The following is a 22,164-nucleotide window of genomic DNA, read 5'->3' on the forward strand; positions in this document are numbered from 1 at the left end:
TTGTCAGTTTGGGGACTGTGGGAAATTGTGATTTCCTAATTGACATGGACTTAAAAGACCCCACATCTTCCTAGAAACAGTCTTTTAATCATACACTTTGAAACGTTGGGAAATGTTACGTTAGTTTGTAAGCAGTGTTTTCTCTACCACGTGAGATCTCCGACGCGTGAATAGGTGTGCCCAGACAGCGGGTGCGGGTCATGACTGGGAAGTTGACAGCAGGTCGGACGGGTTTCTTGATGGCCGGGCCTCGCAGGGCCCAAGCTCTGAAGGGTCCTGCCACGTCGCCCACCTCTGCGCATGGCGTGCAGTAGTGCTGTCACATGAGTCTGAGATGCGCAGCCTGGGTTCAAGGCCTGTGGCTGTGGCTGGCTCGGAGGACTGCGGAGGACCCTGATTCCGGACCGGTCAGCATTTTCTGTGGAAATGCCGGGAAGGGCAGTCTGCGCGCTTTACGTTCCCAAGAACCTGTCCTGTCCTCGTCGTCTCTCTGGGGTGGTTTTTTTTTTAAACCTTTTGAAGCAAGTGGTTTTTAATAGAAATGCTCTTAAGTCTTTCATGTAAAGTAGGTACGGTTTGTAGCACGGATGAAAACAACACTGAATTGTTTATCGGCTTTAAGGGAAGTGCCAGGAATTATTAATAGAACAGAGTCCGTTCCAGCATTTTATCCTGCCCCCCTTTGGCTCTAAAGGTCTCATGTTCCCCACCACGACCCCCAACTTTGAGTTCTTTTTTTTTTCTCAGACCTAACAAACACTTTTAGACTAACTTAAAAGAGTTATTGGCAGAGCTGAATTCCTTAACCAATTTTTTTTTTAAAAGATGCTGCGGTGGCTATTTGCAAGTCTAAGACTTTGTCGTAATTCTGTTTCCATTTATTTTCGCTGATAGAATTGGTAGAAACGAGGAAACACGCACCTGTTTCATAAGATGTAATGTAGACAACTTGTTCTCACATTTGTAGGTTTTGAAAACAAAATAATTTGCATTTCTTTGTTCTTTTACATTAGGAAAAGAATGAGAGATACCTTCTGCTCTTCCCAAATATTTTGCTAATGTTGTCTGCCAGTCCTAGGATGAGTGGTTTTATCTATCAGGTAAAATACATTTTAAGTTTATATTCTGTTGTTCACTGTGGATCTGAGAGTCTGTTCTGGGCGCGGTTGGGATTTTCGGGTGAAGCAGTGTGCGTGCGTGCCTGCGTTGTGTCTGTGCTGCTGTAGGTACAGTGTTCCTCGTACACGTGGCTCCTGGCTGTATGTCTGTGCGACTGTGCGGACGGAGTCCCGTGTTACTCTAAGCACAACAGGAGGAGACCACCCAGCATTTGAGGGCTGCCCACCAGCTGTGTCACCGTCTGGAGCCCTGTCTCGCAGGTGCCACCTTCCTGGCCACCGTGGTGCCGCGGACGGTGGCGGTGGACCGGACTCGTGGGAGGGTGCGGGAGGGTGCTGGCGGGTGCGGGCCGGGAGGTCCCAGAAGCTGCAAGTGCTGCAGGACCCTGGCCGAGGGGCGCTGGTGTGAGGAGTAGCGCGTGATCCCAGGCTGCTCGTGTGTAGTCGTCCTGCTGACTCTCGAGAAGGCTGAGCCTGGAAGAAGAAGATGCAGGGTGCAGGGGAGAGGTTTTGTTTGTCTACAGAAATTTAAGTGGGGTATTCCTTAGCTAGTTTCTGTCCCGTAGCTGCTTCTGGCTTCACGGCCTTTGTCCCGTGTGGTTATGGAAGGGCAGGTCCTCCCGTCGGGCATTCCCAGGTCCTGCTCTGCAGCCGCAGTTCCGAGTTGGTTCAGACAGAGTATACTCTCTGTCCGGGACACGAACGTGGGGGAGCCCAGGGCCAGAGGCTCCCGTGGCATGTCTGTGTCCCCACAGAAAGCTTAACCACCCATAGAAGAGTGGTTGCCCCACACTTACTCCAGAAGAAGCACTTTGAAGTTGATGAAGCTGGGGTGTGCTGGTGCCGCCTCGTTTGTCGGCACGCTGCCGAGCAGGTGTCTGTGGCTCAGGCGGCGCCTGCCCAGGATCCCCAGACTGGCGCTCCACCTTGTTAGGCATCCCCAGTAAACATGAGGCCGAGTCCTTCCTGCCGGCGTGCTCTGGCTTCTGTCTTGTACCCCAAGAGGCTGAGGACGGGCCCGGCTCAGACCCGAGGGAGCAGAGGTTGCTGTTTGGGGCGGGCTCAGGCCCCTGGCGATGAGGCCGGTGTCCACGCCACGTTTGCCCTGGCTGTTGGCATTGATGTGCCCCTGGAGGCTTCCTGGCCCTGGTGGGGCCCCACTTTCCTGTTCTGTGCAGGGGGTCTCGGGAGGGGGTCCGAGTGCTGTGGCGCGTGCCATCACGGGGTCGGTGCAGCCTTCCATGTGGGACCGCTGCTGTGGTCTTCTGCAGCACTTCTCAGAGCTGTCTTCGTGCTTCTCTGGGCCTCGCACGGCGGTGCTCATGTCACTCCGACCGTGGTGACGCCAAGCCCGGTCCAGTGTGCCGCCCGGTGAGCTTCCGGACAGGCTCTGTGCCTGCGTGGGAGGGCAGGCAGGTCGGGAGCGCCCCACGGGCCATGGCACTGCCTCTGGCCCCTCTGGGGCCCCCTGCCTTGCTGAGAGCAGCTGCTTGGGGAGCCGCAGAGTGTCATCCCCCCACCCCCCGCAGCCCCCCGAGAAAGCACCAACGCGCTTCTCCTTAAGCCTCGGCCACCGGGTGCCGTGGGAGTACGTTGTGTATTCGGCCTGTGCCGTTACCGACGCTTCGTGTGCAGCCCTGTGCCTGTGAGGTCTGTCCCCTGGCCTCTCCCGTCTGGTTCCCGCCGTCGTCCGCACTGTGTGGTACCCAGTGCCACTACCAGCTGCTTCTCTTCTCTGGGGACAGCGCAGTGTGACTCCTGTACGATTCCTTTTGCTGCAGCTCCCCTGCTCTGCCTGCCAAGGAGGGGCTTCCTCCAAATGTCTTTGTGAGGCAGACCAGCTCCTTTGCACGTGGCGTCTGAAGTAACTGTGGTGGGCGCCAGTTTTCTGTCCTGATAGGCCTGTGTTCTGTCCTCGTGTTCGTGTTTGCAGGAGCGCGTCCGATGCGGTTGGGTTTTGTTCTCGTCGGCTGGCTCCGTTTTTTTTTCTTTTTTGATTACAGTGTTATGATTTCTTATTTGCCCTAGAGATTTTGTAATATGCATATGGCACAAAGAGCTTTTTTGATTTACACTGTTCTTTGCCATTTCTAAACTCATTTAATACTTATTTTGATAATGGAACCTTCTTTACTAGAAAAGCACTAATTGTGTTTTTTTTGTGGGGGGGGTCTTTTTTAGGGAAAGCTACCAACGACAGGAATGACAATCACAAAGCTTGAGGACAGTGAAAATCATAGAAATGCATTTGAAATATCAGGTGATAGGCACAGACTTTGCGGACGCTCTGTCGTGGTGCTGAAGGCAGCTCACCGTTTGTGTGCAGATTCTTGCTAGACTGCCCGGGGGCCGATGGCTAAGCGCTGTTCATTTCTGCTGGTGGGGGGGGCTTGTGTGCCCGTGTGTGTCCGTGTGTGCTTTCTGCCGGTTCGCCCCCTTCAGCCTGTTTCTCCTCGCTTCCAGGGAGCATGATCGAGCGCATCTTAGTGTCCTGCAGCAACCAGCAGGATCTGCACGAGTGGGTGGACCACCTGCAGAAGCAGACGAAGGTCACGTCTGTCGGCAACCCCACCATCAAGCCGCATTCCGTGCCGTCTCACACCGTAAGGGTCCCCTTGCTTCTGCATCCACCCTGGGTCAGCCTGCGGTTGGGCCGGCAGTGAGTGAGCACATGCCCCGAGGCGTGACCACCTTCTGGACCATGAGGGCAGATACAGCCTGAATCGCCCTGAGGGTTCCTGGCATGTCCCTGCGGAGCGGCGCATGGCCGCACACCGCTTGCTCCTAGGCTGTGCCTCCGTGCATGGCTTGCCACATCGACTTGGGGGGTGGGGCCCAGGAGACCAGCTTACGGGGTTTTTTACCTGGAACCTCAAGAGCCAGCGGTGCACTGCTTTTTTCTGAGAATCTCAACTTCATCATTGTTCTGATTTTAGGAAATCTGCTTATTTCCATGTAGAGCTCACCAGCTCTTCGATTTTTTAAGTACTTAAACATTTTGCAGTGTCTCAGCACAAAGTATCCCATGTATGAAACCCCTCTTCCCTGGTGTGGTGCGCTTAAGACCCTGGTTTCAAGTCCTCGCTGCACCTTCCACATCCTTCTCCCACAGGACTGAAGTATGCACACCTTTTCACAGGTGACCTGGGGTGGGGGGCACAGTGTTTCCAGGTGGAGGGTATTCCTCACATTCCTATGAGGTGGTGTGATCTTTTTAAGACTCTAGTTATTCATGTGATACAGAGAGATACAGGGAGAGGAGAGGGAGAAGCAGATTCCCTGCTGAGCCAGAAGCCTGACGCAGGGCTCGGTCTCAGGACCCGGAGATCATGGCCTGAGCGGAAGGCAGATGCCCAAACATCTGAGCCACCCAGGCTCAGACCCGAGAGGGTCGTGATCTTTATCTGGACTCGCTACCATGTGGTTCACTTCTGCATTCCTTATCCTTAGCAGTCAAGGCTTTGCTTAGCAAGAGTGGCTGTAGGGTAACTTTTTTTTTTAAATGAAGGTTGATTTATTTAAGAGGGAAGCGCACTTGTGCAGGCAGGGGTGTGGGCAGAGGGAGAGCGTGAAAATCCTCAAGCAGGTTCCCCACTGAGCAAGGAGCCCGATGCAGGGCTTGGTCCCAGGACCCTGAGTTCATGACTTGAACTGAAATCAAGAGTCAGACGCGCAACCACCTGAGCTACCAGGTACCCTGTAGTGTAACGTTCAGAACAGTTTTCTCTTACGTGGTTTCTCTCCACAGTTTGGAGGTCGAGACAACTTATTTGCTTAAGCTAACGTTTCATTTTGAATGGCTCTGCCATTTATAACTTTTCCATACTTAAAAAAAAAAATTACTACAGATGCTTAGCCTACATGGAACTGAATTTGTTCCAAAGATGTGTGTGCGTGTGTGTGTTTATAGAGGAAAATGGAACTGCTACCTCATATTGTCAGGAAAGCCTTGAAACCAAACAGTGGGATTTCACACCAGGTAAAACTTGGTTCTCTGAATCCTGGTGGTCTTCGTCACAAACAGGCATTGGAAATGTTACGTCCTCTCCCTCGGGAGTTTCCTCTCTGAGGTGCTGCGCATTCTCCCTGCGATCTGGCTGCGTCCAGCTGGAATATTCTCGTTTTAGCACACACCGTTCCCTCTTTGGACTTGAGGAACAAATCCCAGTGTTACTTACTGTGACGTCACTGCTACAAGAGACGTTCTACATAATTTTCTCCCTTGTGAACTAGGTGTGGGTGTTTCACCTGCCACAAGACACACACACACGCCTGGACCTGTGTGCGCCAGGAGAGGCCTGTGGTTACTGCAGAAAGTAACCCTGGGGCGTCGTGGCATCCACTGCCAGGCTTCCCATTCAGCATGTGTTTCAAATAGGCAGTTCTTTTGAAGGATGACCTCACTCTGCTTTCCAGCTCAGAGAACATTTTGCTCTTCTATTAAGCATGCCTTATTGTTTTGGGTAATTGAGGTCACAGGCTAATTTGGAGTATTTTATTGAACATTTTTGCATTTTTTTGTCACTGTAATGGAATATTTTGGCATTTTCGAGGAGTATGGACCTTCGTTATCTTTCTGGAAAACTAGATTTTATGTATAACTTCATTTTGATTAACGCTGGTTTTTCTGAGAAGATAACTCGTTTTACCCTAGTGATTGGCAACTAGTGGTTGGCAAAATGTTTGTGCCAAGAGATTGCAAAATGTTATCAGCTTTATGGGCAATGACAGTATTTGTGGCAAGTGTCCTTTGGTTTTACAGTCATTAGCAGGAACGGGCCTGGCTGTGTCTTAGGAAAACTTTTTAAAGGAAAACAGGCATTTAGCCCACCCCTAAATCACCAGGAGTAGATATGTGGCTGGGAGAATTACCCTCCCCCATAACCACATTCCCAGTATAGAAATGCCTTTTGGTTTGCAAAATTCTGATCTCTGCTGAACGGAACACCTTGTCGCAGATGCTACTCTGTGGCGAATAAAGGTGGTGGTGGGATGCTGGGTCAGGGCCTCCACATTCTGCCGCCTACCCCTCGCCCAAAGCTGGCTTGACACACGGTAGGCAGGTGCCCTGGGAGCTGACTGCTGGGGTTGGAGGTTAAAGAAATGATGACAGCCTGGCAGGGTTTTAGAAACGGGCAGCACCTCGTGGGGCCGGGGGCGGGACCCCTGATTGCGGCTGTTGTGTTCTGTGCCCTCTTCCCCGGCAGCTCCCCTCACATCCGATGGCCCCGTCGAGCAAACACGCGGACAGCAAGCCGGTGCCCCTGACGCCTGCCTACCACACGCTGCCCCACCCCTCCCACCACGGCACCCCGCACACCACCATCAACTGGGGGCCCCTGGAGCCTCCGAAGACCCCCAAGCCGTGGAGCCTGAGCTGCCTGCGACCTGCACCTCCCCTGCGGCCCTCGGCTGCTCTCTGCTACAAGGAGGTAAGGTCAGAGCGCGGGCGAGTGCAGACCGGACATCTGGGTGTGCTGGGTGGGCTGTTCTGTGCTTCAGTCCTATTTGTGGCTGGGATTCTGTGACGTAATTAAAACACAGAACCGTGACGGTCCGCCTCGGTTCTTCTGTCTTCCCTTCTGCTTCCGCTAGCATCAGACCCTCTGTGCCCTTCACGGATGGGTCTCGCTTCCTGCCGCCGGGAGCCTGGAGCAGAGGGCTTCCTTGTGCCCGGCGTCTGGTGAGCCCAAGTTACTTCGCACACCTAAATCAGGGTGGGTCTTGTCTAGGCTTTCTGGCCCTTTTCCAGGCCCGAATGAGGGCCGCCCTGGAAGCCCGCGTTGGTCACCGGGAGCTGTTCGGGAGGAAGAGGACACGCACAGATGGAAGTGGGAGGACGTGGCTCTGCGTGTCCGAGAGCTGGGTCTGTGGCAGCGTCTGTCCGGCATGGTCACGCCAGGTGCTGACATGCAGGACAGAAAGGGCCTTATGTACCTGGGAAGCTCGTATGCTTGGGGAGCTCTTGACTGCAGTGGTGCGTGTGGCCGTGTGTGTGAGCCGTGTGCACAGCCCGAGTGTGAGCCTGAGTATAGGGCGTGAGGCGGGGCGTCCTGGTGTGCCTCTCCAGGCCCGGCTGAGGTCCCGTTTGCCCACGGCCCTGGAACGCCTGTCCTTGCCCGCAGCCCTTGAATGTCTTATGACCCACGAATACTACGCAGGTGGAAATCTGTCCTTGACGTGTTTTGTTAACGAATTCTGCTGTTAAGATCTCTGTCTTGCTAGTAATAACGCACCCAGGTCCAAGGGTGCTTTGCCGTGGGTGGCTACGGGACGGATGTGAGGGTCTGTTACTTGTTTAGCCTTGCAGAAGGTGCCGGTCGTGTGGTGGGGGGGGTCTCCCTGCTGTTGAGGAAGGGCAGGCGGAGAGTGTCGGGTCATGGAGCACAAGCATGAGGGGAGAGGTGTGCCCGTGAACCTGAGCAGCCCCTGCTGTCTGGGCTGCCCCTACTGTGCTGGACCTAGTGTTGGGGTCTGTGTCGCAGAGCCCTCCGAACCGAACCCTTCTTGGAAATGCTTTCACAGTGTGTGCGTGTGGGGCGCCGTGCCGCTGGCTGTGGCTGGGCCCGCAGGTGGGGACGCGCCTGTGTGTGCCTGGTGTCCTGCCCGGGGCTGTACAGTACGTGCTGTATTTAGTTCTTCGGACACTGATCCTCCCATGTTTTAGAGAGCTTGTACCGTGTAGCAGAAGATTTTGAAGAGCTTCCTTTCAAAACCAGGCTGTGTTCTTTCCGCGCTTTCGGTCTGATTCCTCCCGTAGGCCAGGTCACGCTGGTCTCACGTCGTAAGACTCTCATAAGACTCACTAGCGGTTGGTGTGACTTCCGTGATGCGGTAGTGAGACTGTACCAGCATCTCATGGGTGCTTGGCCGCTGGAGCCTGGCCCGTCCCCCGGGGCCTTCTGTGTCTTCTTAAGTCACTGTGTTTCCGAGGGAAAGGGCAGACCATCACATTGGGACTCAGTTGGGAGCGCGTGTGGCCGTGCCGGGGTGTGGTGTGCTCTGTCATCGCATGCGGCTGCGCTCACCGTGGACGGGCACATCTTCTTCCCTTTCCTCCTTTCTTGAAGCTGCTGCCTTTCCTCTGAAAACAACCTTCATTTGCCGGGTCTCTCTCTGGTTCGCTGCAGCAGATGGGTCTGCTCCCGAATTAGTAGCACGCGTGTGTCCCTGCCCGGGTCGGCCTGCCTGCCCGCGAGCCCACGACGCCTCCACGCTGTGCTCTCCAGGGGCACGAGGGTTCTCAGCAGAGCCTGTGCCCTGTTGACTTCACGTTCGTGCTCAGCAGCTGGCCGAGAAAGCCCGGTGTGAGGGAACGAAGTGCCTCGCCTTGGGCAGCAGTGGAAGCTTCCAGTTTCCTGCTGTCGCGACTCTCACCGAGATGCTAGGAAAAATTGCTGCCTTCGGAATGTGTCAGCACCTTTTTCCTTTTTATTTCCCCTAGGATCTTAGTAAGAGTCCCAAGACCATGAAAAAGTTGTTACCTAAGCGCAAGCCTGAGCGGAAGCCTTCAGATGAAGAGTTTGCGTTGCGCAAAAGTGAGTACGCGCCGCGTGTGGCTGAGGACATGGGCCCGTCTCGGGCACAGCACTCACGGCACGGCGGGCAGGGGTGGGGGGCGCTGGTGGCTTTCCAGAGGCTTCAGCTGTTGGGGTCTGAGCCTTAATGTCTTGTCTAAGGGAGAGTAAGGGGCAAGAGTGCAAGCCCTTGCCGTGGGGACGCCTGCGGGCCGGGGAGCAGCCGGTGGGGAAGCGCACGCCTGGTTCCCCCGATGGACCTGCTCATGGTCTCTCGGCCTCTGTGATCACTTGTTCTGGGAACCCAGGCCCGGGGTGCAGGGTTCCTGGGACTGCCGGCTCTGTCTGGCCCCCGCCTTGGCCCGCAGTCTCCACGTGTCTGCTCTGCGGCCCGAGGTCGCGTTTCTCCCTGTGTGCATGCACGACCCTCGCCGCCCGGCCGTGAACTCAGGAAATGCTGGAAATGGCACTGGGTTCGGTGCCTCATCTCCCAGGCAGCCTCTCCCACAGGAGATGCTCCCTTGACCGTGTGTAAGCAAGCAGAGCTCTTTGGAGAAGCGCCTGGAGAGCTTGTGCGCGCGCCCACCCTCCACTTCCCGCTGCTGGGCTGCTTTCCCGGAGCCGTGGGCCAGAGAGCTTCTGTGGCCGCAGACGGCTGTGGGACCGGTAGGACTGTCTGTGCTGCAGGAGGACCTCAGAGGGGAGATGGCCCGGGCAGTGGCCCCTCAGGGAAGTGGTGGGCTCTGTTCCTTGCCCCTGTGCGCCGGGACCTGTCACGTGTCTTCCGGACCCCGTGGAGTGTCGTGTTGCTCTTTGGTGTGCTGACTTGGGACCTTTCTGGGATTCCTTTATAAAGAAGCTTGTGGGAGAGTAGCTCGAGGTCCTCCCGGGGTGGGGGCCGCTTGGTTTGGGGGTTTTGCAGGTTCCCTGGAGTCCAGGTGGCCTGCACGTGGGCCTGCTCCCCCGCTCGTCCTGGTGTGAGGTGTAGACGCGGGGAGGGGCCTAGAGGCCGCCTTGCGGAAACGCGTGCTCTCGGCCCCCTGCCGCCTGCCGGCGCTACAGCAGGCATCGTGTGGCTCGCCGTCGTGGTGGTCCTCCTCCTCGAGATCCTGAGTGTGCGAGGAGGGCCACACTCCCAGGAGCCAATGACATGGGTGAGAAGAGCGTCCTGCTTTGGGGGCTCTGGAGCCGGTGCTCGGGCTGCTTCCTCCGCCCAGTGCCCTCTCCCTGTGCTGCCCAGCCGTCCTCCCTAAAATGGCCCTAGATCTTCTCCATCCCCTACCCTTAGTGCCAGCACACTGTCCACCTGGTTCGTTTCCTATTTCTACTGAAGGGGAGATCCCTGGGGACAGCATGGAGCCCCTGGGGCTTAGGTGGGAGGCGGTGGGGTTGGAGGGGAGAGCTGATTCTCAGAGGTGCCTCACAGATGGGCCACCGTGGTGCCGCTGGGGCCAGGGGACGTGATGGGCCTTGGTTTGAATGGGATCGCTGATGGTTCAGTTGAGTTCAGACAGAGCAGAGGTGGGAGCAGGGAGGCTGGGTAGGAGGTGAACTGATCCGGGTGAGCGAGATAGGATGGGGCCTGGACCAGGTGAGGACGGGGGAGCGGGCCAGCGTGGACAGAGTTCAGATCTCTTCCAAGAGGGAGGCTGCAGCTGTGGCCTTTGAGCCAGGGGTGACTTTGTCCCGCTTGGAGATACTTCGGGAGGCCCTTTCGGTCGTCCCAGTCGGGTGTGGGGGCACTGCTGCCTTACCGGGGGTGGAGGCCAGCGGTGCTGCTAAGTGTCCTAGAGCCCATAGGATAGCACCCCGTGCAGTTGTGCTGGGAAGTGTTCCTGCTGGATGAATCCCTGGCCCATGGAAAGGCCCCGGCGGACGGTGAGGATTCAGAGCTGCTCAGGTCGGGGGAGGCCGTGCGAGGAGAAGAGAGAGACAGAGTCGGGTCTGGGGAGCTGAGGAGCCGGCGGAGGGAGCATGGAGGGACCCGCAGGCGAAAGGGGCACCAGAGGTTCCGTGTGGCCGGGAGGAGAGATGTCCGCCGCGTGGCCTCTGTAAGGGGGGCCTGGACGTCTCAGGGGCTTCCTAAGTCCCCTGCTGCTATCCTAGGTTAGTCTAGCTAAACGCTCAGAGTCAGGAAGTTTCCGTTTGTGGCCTGGCCTGTGCCACGTAGGGAATGTGAGGAAGCAGGCTCTGCGATAGCCGTGAACTAACAAGCCGTGAACTAACTAACCAAGAAGGTCAGCGGGCGTCCTTCCTGGTGTCTGCACTTTCTCTGGGCGTGCGGTGGTGTGTGTGTGCGTCCCACCTCTGGGGGTCGATCCTGTCGTCTGGGCAGGCAGTCCCAGGCACAGATGGCTGTCCTCCGGGCAGAGGTGGAGCGACACGCCTGTGAGGTTGCCGTACTCAGCCGGTGCTGGAATGAAATGAGGGAGACCCTCTCTTGCTCCCGAGGGAGGGGCTGGTCGTGCTCATGGTGGGCTCCAGACAGAGACGCTACGTCCATTCTCCATAGCTCTTCAGCTCTGCGTGCTGGAATCTGTGTTTTCTTTTTCAGTTTTATTTGAGTGTAGTTGACCCACGATGTTAACATTGGGTACGGGCGTTCTGCATGGGACGTTCCATTGGTTTCGGGCATAGGGCGTGGTGGTTTGACGTCTGTGCTCCGCACTCAGGCCTTAATGGAAGCCTCTACCTCCGGCTCCCCCTCATCTGTTCTGTTTACTAACCGCAGTCCATCAGTTCTCTGTGTTTAGTGGTCCTACGGCTGTTTGTTCACTGGCTTTTAATTTAGATACCACATGTGGGTGAAATCGTGGTGTCTTGTCTGTCTTAATCTGACTTATTTTACTTAGTGTAATCCAGTCTGTGTCCTTTGTGTGGTCATAAATGGCACAATCTCATCCCTTTTATGGATGCATTATATTCCTCTGTGTGCAAGTGTGTGTGTGTGTGCACGCGTGTGTGCGTGTGCGTGTTTGCGCGTGCACCACCTTCCTTACCCTTTCAGCTTTTGCTGGACGCTTGGGTTGGTGGTTTCCGCAGCTTGGCTGTTGCGGGTAATGCTGCAGTAGACACAGGGCGTGTGTATCTTTTCAGATCGATGTTTTTGTTTTCTCGGGGCATATACCCAGTAGTGGAATTACTGGCTTGTGTGGTATGTTGAGGAAAACAGAGCTGGAGATACCGTAACTCCGCGTTGCAGCGCGTACTGCGGAGCTGTACCCATCAGAGTGGTGTGGCAGGCACAGAAACGAACACATCAGTGCAGCAGATTAAAGCCCCCAGCCCGTGCTTGGGTGGTCAGCGCCTGCCAGTAGACGCGAGATTGCACGACGGGAAGGAGAACAGCCTCTGAGACGCCGCGTTGGGAAAGCTGGAGCGCTTGCTCCGCGCATACGGGGAGACAAGTCCAACCTAACTGCGAGACGTGAAACACAGACCTCCGAGAGCACACCGAGGCTTAGTGCTCAGGGCGGTGGATTTGAGTTGTCTCGTGTACATCCTACTGCCATAAAATGTTGAGGCTTTACGTACTTCTCAGTATTTAAGCTTTCCATTCTTGCACATTTTATTAGAGTAGGTGAGCCTTTTAAAATGCATATCCAAGGGTAATATCTTAGAAAACACAAGGGGCCGTAGAAAAGTAGGTAAACAGAAAAGAGGAATAGTTCACCCCATAGGGTCACGGGAAGTCTACTGGGTGTGAGGCTCTGAGTCCGGGACTGATAGCGCGTGACGCTGTTGGTCTGGAAGCTTCTCTCCTCCTCCGTGCCTGTGGCCTGCGTACACGAAGCCAGTGTCTGAAGGGACCCAGAGGGGGACAGCACTGGAGGAACACCTTCAAGGTCTCGATGGTGCTTTGCGACCATCTGAGACGGCGTCTCTGGGGACCCATGGGAACCAGGGGATCAAAGGAAATGCTCTTTCTGGAGCTTTCCAGGGTCCGCTGTGGGCACCCCGCTGCCCCATCAGCACTAGGAATGGTCAGACTTCTTTATGTATGTCCGGCTAGTGTGTGAAAACCTGATGTTTTGCTCTGTTACTTCTTAGCGAGAATCAGCCTCTTTTCTTAGGGTGTTCTCTTGTGACTTGCTTGTTCCTGGCTCTTTTTTCAATTCCAGTATGGGAGGATACAGTTTTTCTTATGGACCAGTAAGACCACTTACGTATGTAAGGTACTAACGTTTTGCTAGATCTATTGTACATAAAAAAATATTTTAAAAACCTAGAACTTTTTGTAAATATTAGAAAACCGTTATCTGACAGGAGAATGGAGAAGTTCTGTTGTAGATGGTGACCTGTTCTACTTCCCACCTGTAGCTTGATTGTGGTGTGTCGTCTCTCGACAGGCACAGCTGCTTTGGAAGAAGACGCGCAGATTCTGAAAGTCATCGAAGCTTACTGCACCAGCGCCAAAACGCGGCAGACGCTCAACTCAAGTAAGTCTCCGCGTCGTGGACTGCGAACTGGAACGGCTCGCTGGGGTTAGAGGCCCCCTCTGAGGGCAGGTCCCCTGGCTGGCCCGCCTGGCATCCCTCAGTCACTGCAGAGGGGCTGAGCTGCCAGTAAGAGAGCGCATTTCTACAGAACGTCCTGCTGGGAGACCCCAAGTGGGAGGTGCTGCCGAAGTGTAGAGAGCTTGCTTATGCTTAGAGAAGAAGATGTGCTTAAAAGACACAAGATTGGTCCAGTTATTTTTAAGCTATGTAAACTTTGGTGTGAAAGTAGGACTTTTTCCCCTTAAGATTCTTAGAACTGTCAGAAATACAAACCTAGAGCAAGGCTCTTTTAGCAGCCTCCCACCCCGCCCCCCGCTCTTCTAAAGGATGCATTTACACATTTTTGGAAGGAGAACCCGACTAATTTAGCTGGTGGGTTTCAGCACCACTGAGCCTCTCCTGTACCTTGACGCACAGCTCTTGGTTGAGGAAATCGTCATCTCTTGGGGCAGGACAAGGGTGGGCTCTCTTTGTCTTCCACTTCGCAGCGTGGCGAGGTGGACGGCAGCCCGGGGGTGCAGGCGCAGTGGAGCATGGGGTCTGTCCAGAAGAAAGGGCTGCCTTTCCCTCTCCCGGGAGCCAGGGCCACGGGCACCACAGGGGGTCCTGCACTGTCCTTCCTAGGTGGGCTTCGTGGGGTTTCTGTCTTGGTGGAGAACTGGGTTGATGTACTCTGGCATAGAAGCTGGTCTCTGTTGGATCGTGTGTCTTGGATTCCCTTTCCACCCTGGCTGTGGGTGCCGCGGGCACTGTGGGCGCCGTGGGCACGCTGTGGATCGCTGCCCCATTCCCACCTCCTCTGCCGTGGTGGTTCAGTTCTGCATCCCGGCTCGGTCAGACTCATTCTGAGAAAAAGGACAGGGGGGAAAGGGAATTTTCACCTGCTTTAGCTTTTGTTTTAGACGGCAACAGCTGGAAAGGTAGGGCTGGCAGGATGGAACCCCAGGGGCAGTCTGCAGGTCACCTAAAGACCTTCCCTGGGCCAGTGTCGCACGGGTCCCATTCCACGGCATTGAGGCTGTGGTTCGTCCCTGCCTCGGGAGAGTGCTTGTCCGCAGTAGCCGGGCAGCAGAGTGGGGGGACGGGGGACGGCCTGTAGGTGGGCGTGCAGCGTGCCGGGCTGTCATTTGTAAACACAGTCGGTCTCTCGATCCTGGTTTTGTAGAGTTGGTGAGAAACTTCTAATGGGCTGTATAAAATGTGGCCATAGTGTTTGGGTTTTGAATCTGAAATTTTAAAGAATTCTCGCGACTGAAAAAAATTCGAAGTAAAATTTGAAGCTGGTCGTCTCAGGTGAATAGAGCAGGTAACGGAGCTGTGTGTGTCCGTGTCCGGCAGCGCTTCATCTTTTTGTCTAGGAGACGGTGCCGTGGCCTCGCGGCTTCAGCTGCCTGGAAGGGGCGGCTTGTAGAGCGTGCGCACTGTTTGTCACCTGTGTCACGTGTCTCCATTTCTCCTGTGTCAGAAGAGCATTGCACGACATGTGGGTATTGTGGCTGAGCATCCTGAGGCCTCATGTGTCCCGTCCTGTGTGGCTGTAACCCTGACAGCCCCAGGACCAGGTGGGATAGGGGTGCTAGATCCTCGATGCCGGAAGGGCAGTGTGGGATTACAGTGGAGGCAGCTCTTTTCGTCTTAAGTGGCTTCGTAAAAACAGGGTAATGTACTTGACCTAAAATTCACCTCCTATGTTTGGGTGCGAGAAGACCTTACTAGCCAGACGTGTGTGGTGTCGATTTCTGTCTCAGGGACATAGTGACCTTCATTCGACTGCAGGGATTTAGTAGAAGGGATCCAGACTGGCCCACTGCTTGTTCTCGTTAGGGTTTGGGAATGGCATGCCTTGGGACCAGAAGCAGGACTAGGACGCAGCCCGTGGCTGCTGCACTGGGCCCTGGTCTGTCGCGCTGCGCCCCTGCACGCCTCCCTGCCAGCTGCCTGGCTGGCCCCCTCGCTCCTGCTGACTGCTCTCGGGCTGCGCTCTGTCCCCCCTGTCCTGTGCCCACGGTCTTCTGTCGCCCTCCTCTTAACACGTGGCTCTCGGCGCATCGTGTCTCTTGTCCTTCCGGTAGAAGGGTCTGCATCAGGGCTTTGAACAGGCCTTCCACTTTTTCTGTCCCCCTGGCCGAGCTCAGGGCTGTGGCGGCATTGTGCGGGGGCCCGAGGGATGTGGACCCTGTGTACCCCGTTCTCCACTCTGAAATTTTTACCGTGGTATTAGTTTGATAAGGTAAGTTTAGATCCCACCGTGAAGATGACTTCTGGGGAGTTCCAGTCTGGCAGAGGGAGAGCCGAAGAACTCAGTCCCAAATCCCCTGGAATTCTCCTGCTTCACTGTATCACTTAAAAGAATAAGAAACCATTTTCTAATGAAACGCATAAATGGCTCCTTTTAAAAATGTCCTGAGACTCCTGGTTAGTAGACTGGAATAGAATCATTGACTTGGGAAAGGTCTGTAGAAGTGTCCGTGGCTCTGGGCTTATGCGAGGGACAGTTTGGGGACAGTATTGTGACGTAGGTTTATTTAAATGGTCCAGCTTTACTCCGAGGGCTGTGCTATTAGAACCCACCGTAAATAAGGACAATTGAACATTGTTGCCAGTTTTTAACAATATTTTCTCTCTTCCTTCTCTTCCCATCACCTTTTGCTTTTGTTTTCATGTTTTTGGTTGTGGCTCTTCCTGTCCGTCCCTCCCCTCTGCCTGTCACTCCATCCCTCCCCGTCGTAGCATGGCAAGGCACTGACCTGATGCATAATCACGTGTTGGCTGACGACGACCAGTCAAGTCTAGACTCCTTGGGTCGTCGCAGTAGCCTTTCCCGTCTGGAGCCTTCAGACCTCTCGGAAGACTCTGACTATGACAGTATATGGACAGCCCATAGTTACAGAATGGGTTCTACATCTCGTAAGAGCTGTTGCTCATATATCTCTCACCAGAACTAATGCACTTCTGAGCTTTTCTTAACAAATGCTTGTTGTATCGCAGCCTGCTTTTCTTAGATGTTTTCTTGCTGTTCCTTGTCTTTTATGTGATATTTTAACAACTTTTGAGAGCGTTGCTGATTTTTCCCATTGTACTGTGTGGAGGCCCACTTGCCAGTTCGACTGGCCGAGCTGCCGAGGTGGAAGGAGACGGTGCGCTCCCGGGGCCGCGCCCGAGGGTCCTTTCCTCCGCGGGTGGCAGCGGCTCTCCAGCTCTAAATGGTCTGGGTTCCTGTACTCAGTGTAGCCCCTGTCTCATTGCTTTTTGGATACACCTGTGTGAACACTTTTCTATTTTACATGAGACCATACAGGTTTGCGGTCTGAGTGGCAGCCCCGCAGAGGGGCCTCTGGCCTTACGTAGGCATCTCCCTATTTCGTGTGTGACGGACCCACCGATGAGCCGGTGGTGCAGAGAGGTGGAGGAGACCCGCACTGAGAGGGCGCAGCGCAGTTCCGACAGCTGTGCTCTGAGCGCTCCTCGGGGTGCTCGGCGGCCACGGCCACGCAGAACTGTGGGGCGGGGTATGGCCAGTATGGGCCCCGGGCCATGGCGGGAGCAGGGAAGAGCCGGCTCTGGCTCATCAGGGTGCCACAGAAGGCCGTCCCGCGCCCCCTTTCCCCCTCGGGAGGGGTTGGTTTTCCGAGGGCCAGGTTACTGTCAGAGCTCAGACCCTCCCCACACCGTCACGCCCAGCTCTCCTGATTTGGAGCCGCGGCTCTTAAGTGGCCCATAGCACGCCCGTGCCACTGCGCTGAAGAGCCAGTCCAAACACAGAACCGCTCAGCCTCTGAAGGTGTACGTGCAACCCCGTTCAGAGCCAGGTGAGTGCTTGGCTTCACTCCCAGCCTGGCTGTGCCCCGGCACCCCCGTCACGCTGCCTGCGAGGGACCTGTGGTTTGTTTTCAGCAGCTAGCTGCCGTGAAACTCCATTTACAGCAACCTGTCCTCTGTGACCCTCGTTCCTGATTGTCACGGGGACACCTGAGTCCATTGAAGACTTCACTTGCCGTGTCACTCACTCACGAGAAAATGTCCGATTTGGGGGGGGGGCTCCCCTCTTGCCTGGGATTTGTTGTAAGGAGATTTCACTGGCCTGTCTGATGAATCTCTGCTTCGGAAGGAACTGAATGTGACCGGTTGCATTCAGTTGTAGCACCCAGATCCGCGTCTGGCCATCACTCTCCCCCACGCATGCTGTACTTGGTGTTCGGACGGAACGTCAAGGCTGTGCTTTAAGTATTCATCGAGACCAGCTCCCGAAAACAAGATGCCATAGTAAATTGGGAATAACCTGTTTTCCTCTCCTCAGGGTGGCTGTAGTTCCAGGCGGCTGTGATTTTCGCCCCTCCCCGGCCCTCAGCGAACCCCCGTATTCAGGGCGTGGGCTTGTTTGCGTCACGCCGTGGTTGGCCGGGCGCCGGGGAACCCTGGCAGTGGCGGGTCGTCCGGAGAGTCGGCCGCCTTCAGTACTGCCCGCATGAGGTCAGGAGGAGAGCCAGGAGTTCCGCATGGGTCTCTGCTCTCAGACAGCTAGTGGGCTGCTCCTGCCGTCTGCAGATTCCATTTCTTACCTCCGTCAGCGTAGATAAGGAAGTCGAGCAGCAGCCTTACCAGTATTAGCCCGCAGTGGGGATGGGCTACGTGTGTTCAGCCAAATAGTAAGTGGAAGTTCGGGAGAAGGCGGACTGTGAAGTTGATACTGTGAACTCAGCAGCACTTGTTTTCTCTTGTACATGTACAGTAGCCACTGCCCCGGACTCCGTCAGTAGAACGTCTGTCTGTCTGCTTGAGGCTGTCGTTGGCGCCTTGGCGTAGCTGCCTTTGCCAGCCTACACGTGGGGGCCGTGTTGCGCGCTGTGTGTGCCCAGTGCCACAATACTGTGTCACCCAGTGTTGTTTGGTGGTGGTCTGGAGACCTCTCGTGTCCCATCCACTGCAGTGTGACACCATCCTGCCAGTCCTTCAGGGCCGGCCACGGCCACGTGCGCGGTGATCGTGCTGATTCTGGGACGGCCGCACTGCAGCACGCCGGCTTCTGCTCAGTCGGGCTTGTTTCGAATATCCCTAGTCGCTGTGGTGACCTGGTTGGAAGTGTTAGTGCCACGCCTCAAGGTGGTCCCTGGGGGGCAGTGATGACGTGGCCCCAGAGGGTGGAGACCTTCCATCTCTGGAGCTCCGGTCACGTTGACATGGTGTCTGCTTGGGGCAGATCCGTGCTGGCCGCATGCACGGTTAGTGTCACAGTGTGCGGGTGCAGACCCTGAACCCCGAGGTGGGCGGCGGCCGGCCCAGGCCTTCCACGGGGCTACGTGATGTCGACCTTGAATTCACCCTTGCCACAGTATATAAGCTATATTGTGTTTTGCATAAAATTGCCAAAACACAGTAACATGTATATAGTGGTGTAAGACCTTGAAAAAGAATCTCTATATTGTGCTTTTTCTCTGTGAATGGGAAAGCCATTTCCAGTGGGTGACCGCCGTTGAAGACCCCGTCGGATGTACACCGGAACGTTGCATTGTATTGTACAGTATGCATATTGTTTGTGGTTGCACATGGCAATGAAGTGTTTGTTTTATAAAAAAAAAAATCTGTTATGTACAGTTGAAATAAATTTTGCATTTGCTAGCCTGTGGCTTTTAATATCTGTTACCTGGGGGGTGGGGGAGTAGCCTAGCTTGGCGCTGCGTGGGGTTTGGCTCCTCTCCTGGGTGATGTCTTCCAGATGAAGGCGAGGCCATGGGACCGTCTCTCTGCTTTGATCCAGAAATGTGCACGTTCGCAGATGAAGTACATTGTAGACCGCACAGGGGGCTCCTGACGCGCTTTTATTTCCTCTTTTCCGCCCCTTTTGAAGTTTCGCTCACTGGGAAGCTTGTCTTCAGAAAGAGGCACTCTTGATTTTTTTGTGCATAAATGGAAAACAAAGCAAAAAAATGGTTTATTTTTTTTAAGACTAATGTCAGTTTTAATCTTTGTTTCATCAAGTGGGTGCCCAGCTGGCTGAGAAGTGAAAAGACCGGTCAGCGCCGGGCGGGGGCAGGTCAGACGGGGAACAGAGACAGGCTGTTTCCAAAGAGAATGCCTCCCATTTTCCTAAGGAAAAAGTTACTCCTGTGATAACCATAAGTAACAAATGACCTTTGGGAGAGCTTCTACTAGGTTTCTACAAGTTGTAATATCTTCCTTCATTCTGAGAGTTGTCACAGTTGAGTATAATTAGGTACAGATTTTAGAAAGATGATGAATTTAAGGATTTCGGGAGTCATGCCGTGAATGTTGACAGCCGACAAACACGTGTGGGCTTCCCACGCAGGCTGACTGCACTGCACGTACACACACGCGCATGCCGCCATGCGTGCGCCCCGGAGTTGACCGAGCTGTGTGTTCTGTCAGTGTGTCCAGTCGGGCGGCGGTCTCATCTGACCGTGGAGAGGTGCCCTGGGCTTAGTGCCCTGCTCTGTGCTGCCCAGGCAAGGCCTCCATGCCATACGGGCGCTCGCTAGGTCCCACGGTGCTCCAAGGGGTGGAGGCGTTGTAGGGGACAGGTCTCTGTGTGTCTCCAGCTTGTAGATCACAACCCTGCGTCCCCAGGCCACCCTCTCCTTCCCGTCTCCCACTGCGTGGTTCCGAGCGACCCCTGCGGGGCGGGGGGGGGCAGGGTGCAGCTGCCCTGATGTGTTTGTCCGTGGGCCTCCGTGGCCGGATCCCGGGCATCTGGGAGCCCTCCAGCTGGAGAAATAAATGCTGGGCTGCTGCGTCCGTTACCGTTGCGTGGCGTTCGCCCCCGTGCTGGCGAGCCGCGAGTCCAGCCAGCACTTGTGCGCTTGTCACACGAGGTGCAGACCGGCCTCCGCGCTCGTCCGGCACTCCTGTTAAACCGTGACACACACCACTGCGGAATGTTGCTGAGACGAGGCTTGGCACTCAGGTGACTTGAGGAGATGCCGAATTAAAGTAAGTGGGTATTTCTACTGCACACCTGGTGAAAACCTTCAGCGTGCCCCATGTGCACTGTGGGCTTCCCGAGGTGGCCGTAGCCTCAGCAGTTTCCAAAGCAGTGAGGCGCGCAGCCCACGTGTTCGGTGGTGGAGGGACAGCTAAATGTCCCCCCAGCCGCGGTGGCATCTGAGGCTGGAGGAGGACCGTGCCATCCGGTTGACACGACGTTAGTGCAGGGGAACCCCCCACCGATGGTGGCTCGGGTGGGTGGTGCGCCGGGTGCCGCACGGCTGCTTTCAAGAAGTCCAGACGGCAGTCCCCACACGGCACAGATGAGACGGCCGAGGCCGCCGGGGCACGGCGCCGTCTGCACGCCGGGGGGTGGGAGGGAAGACGCTCGTGTCCGCAGCTGTCCGAGCCGCCGCAGGGGCGGCCACGCGAGCCTCCCCGTGAGGGCCCACGCTCCCTCCAGGGGCCTGGAGCAGTGCCCCCCCCCGCCGGAGGTCCTCGTACGGACGTATATTGTCAGCGCTTGGACCCCGTGATCTCCTGGAATCACAGGCCTTGAGTGTCTGGAGCCATCATGAACCCCTTCTCTGTGTCTCAGCCCCTCTTAGAGGATTTTAAATAAAGTGACAGAACATTGTTTGCGGGTTCTCTTGTTTTTCCCAGCTAAGTGCTTCAGGGAAGACGTGCTGTGACCCCTCAGAGTACCCACATGACCGTGAAGGTGACTTGTTCAGTCTGCTTTGTAACATTTGGCTCTTTCTGTAAGAACCAACTTACTTATAAACCTGGCTGGAGAACATTCCTTTCTTCACTTTTCTGAAAAAACTAAGTTTTCTGTCCTTTTAGGAAAATGTACCAGTGAAAGTAGGAACATCATTAGCATCATACGGATTCCTCTGCAGGCTGCTAAGTGACATTTACAAGCCGAGCCATTAAGTCCATACATGCTCCCTAAACATTCTCAAATTTCCGTTCATGTGATAAATTCTAGTGTGTCCTCAGTGTCTGTCCAAAAATAACCGTCACAGCGTGCGACCCTCTGACCACTTGTCACAGGCTGTTAGTCCTCTGATGTCACATTACGTAATAGAATTTAAGACTTCCGTCTTTGTGATTTTACCTGGTAAAAGATATTAAATGTGATTCTTAAGTTCTCAGAGCAGCTCTGCAGAGTTGGCTAGCTCCGCCCTGCTCTGAGCCCCGGGCTCCCCGTCTCGTGCGGGACGGGCAGCCCCGACCCGTGTTCTTACGATGCAGTTGTCCCTTCTCTTGCTGCTTGACGCTGGGGGCGCCTCCCGTCAGCAGGCTGAAGCTACAAGGTGTGGAAACAGCCGGAGAGATGTGCGGAAGCCGGCGAGCTTCTCGTCCTGTTGCGTCGTCACCTGGATGAGCTAATGAGACGTCGTGTTCCCAGCGGCGGTGGCAGACGGGGTGCCCGATCTGACCAGCCGGTGGTGGCAGACGTGGGGGTGCCCGATCTGACTGTCTGTCGCACGGAGCAGGTGGCGGGGCGGTTAGGAGTCGGCTAAAGTTGACCCATGACCTCTTTTCACGGTGAAAATTCACTGAATTCGTTTTTTTCCACACATCACATTCGAGTTTTTAGGAATCCCTTTCTGTTTTTCTGGGGAAAACAGCACATGAACTAACTCTCCTGATGAAAACAGAGGTGACCGTTGGGTGTCTTGGAAGCGACCTTCAGAATCCTTACCTCGGCTGGGACCGCTGAGCTTGCTTTCCCATATCTGTCTCACATCCCAGTTTCCTTCCTGAACGTTATTTTCCCGGGTGGCCCAGAAGCCCCAGAAGGGCCCAGAAGAAGCCGTGCCTGCGGTCCCGTGCAGAGCCGTGGCCCCTGGAGCAGGCGATCCCCCAGGAGGCCGACTCTCAGCATAGTGAGGTCTTAGAAGACGTGTCCCTCTCAGGAGCCGTGTCTTGAAGGATGTTGCCCTCTGAACAGTGATTCTCCTGTACACCGGTGGGTGACTGTGACAGGGTTTGTGGGGGGGGCCTGCCCCTTAGGGGCACAGCAGAGCGACACGTCCCACTCCCTGGTAGTGACGGGTGAGTGCCAGAACAGCCGTGCCCAGA

At 55.3% G+C, this 22,164-nt stretch overlaps 1 protein-coding gene across 8 annotated transcripts in view; it reads left to right on the top strand.

The window, feature by feature from the left end:
• The window catches only part of ARHGEF7 (Rho guanine nucleotide exchange factor 7), a 122,683-nt gene that overhangs the window by 96,165 nt on the left and 4,354 nt on the right, over nt 1–22,164 (top strand). For 7 of the 8 annotated variants that reach the window (XM_059377932.1, XM_059377934.1, XM_059377938.1 and 4 more), the window contains 7 exons: nt 1,014–1,100; nt 3,300–3,378; nt 3,582–3,721; nt 6,326–6,550; nt 8,563–8,656; nt 12,985–13,074; nt 15,865–16,041. In XM_059377932.1, coding sequence (XP_059233915.1) covers nt 1,014–1,100; nt 3,300–3,378; nt 3,582–3,721; nt 6,326–6,550; nt 8,563–8,656; nt 12,985–13,074; nt 15,865–16,041 — 892 coding nt within the window. The remainder of the gene's footprint in view (nt 1–1,013; nt 1,101–3,299; nt 3,379–3,581; nt 3,722–6,325; nt 6,551–8,562; nt 8,657–12,984; nt 13,075–15,864; nt 16,042–22,164) is intronic. The other variant, XM_059377933.1, reaches the window with a different exon arrangement.

Source organism: Mustela nigripes, chromosome 15 (genome assembly GCF_022355385.1).
Source record: "Mustela nigripes isolate SB6536 chromosome 15, MUSNIG.SB6536, whole genome shotgun sequence".
Lineage (NCBI taxonomy): Eukaryota > Metazoa > Chordata > Mammalia > Carnivora > Mustelidae > Mustela > Mustela nigripes.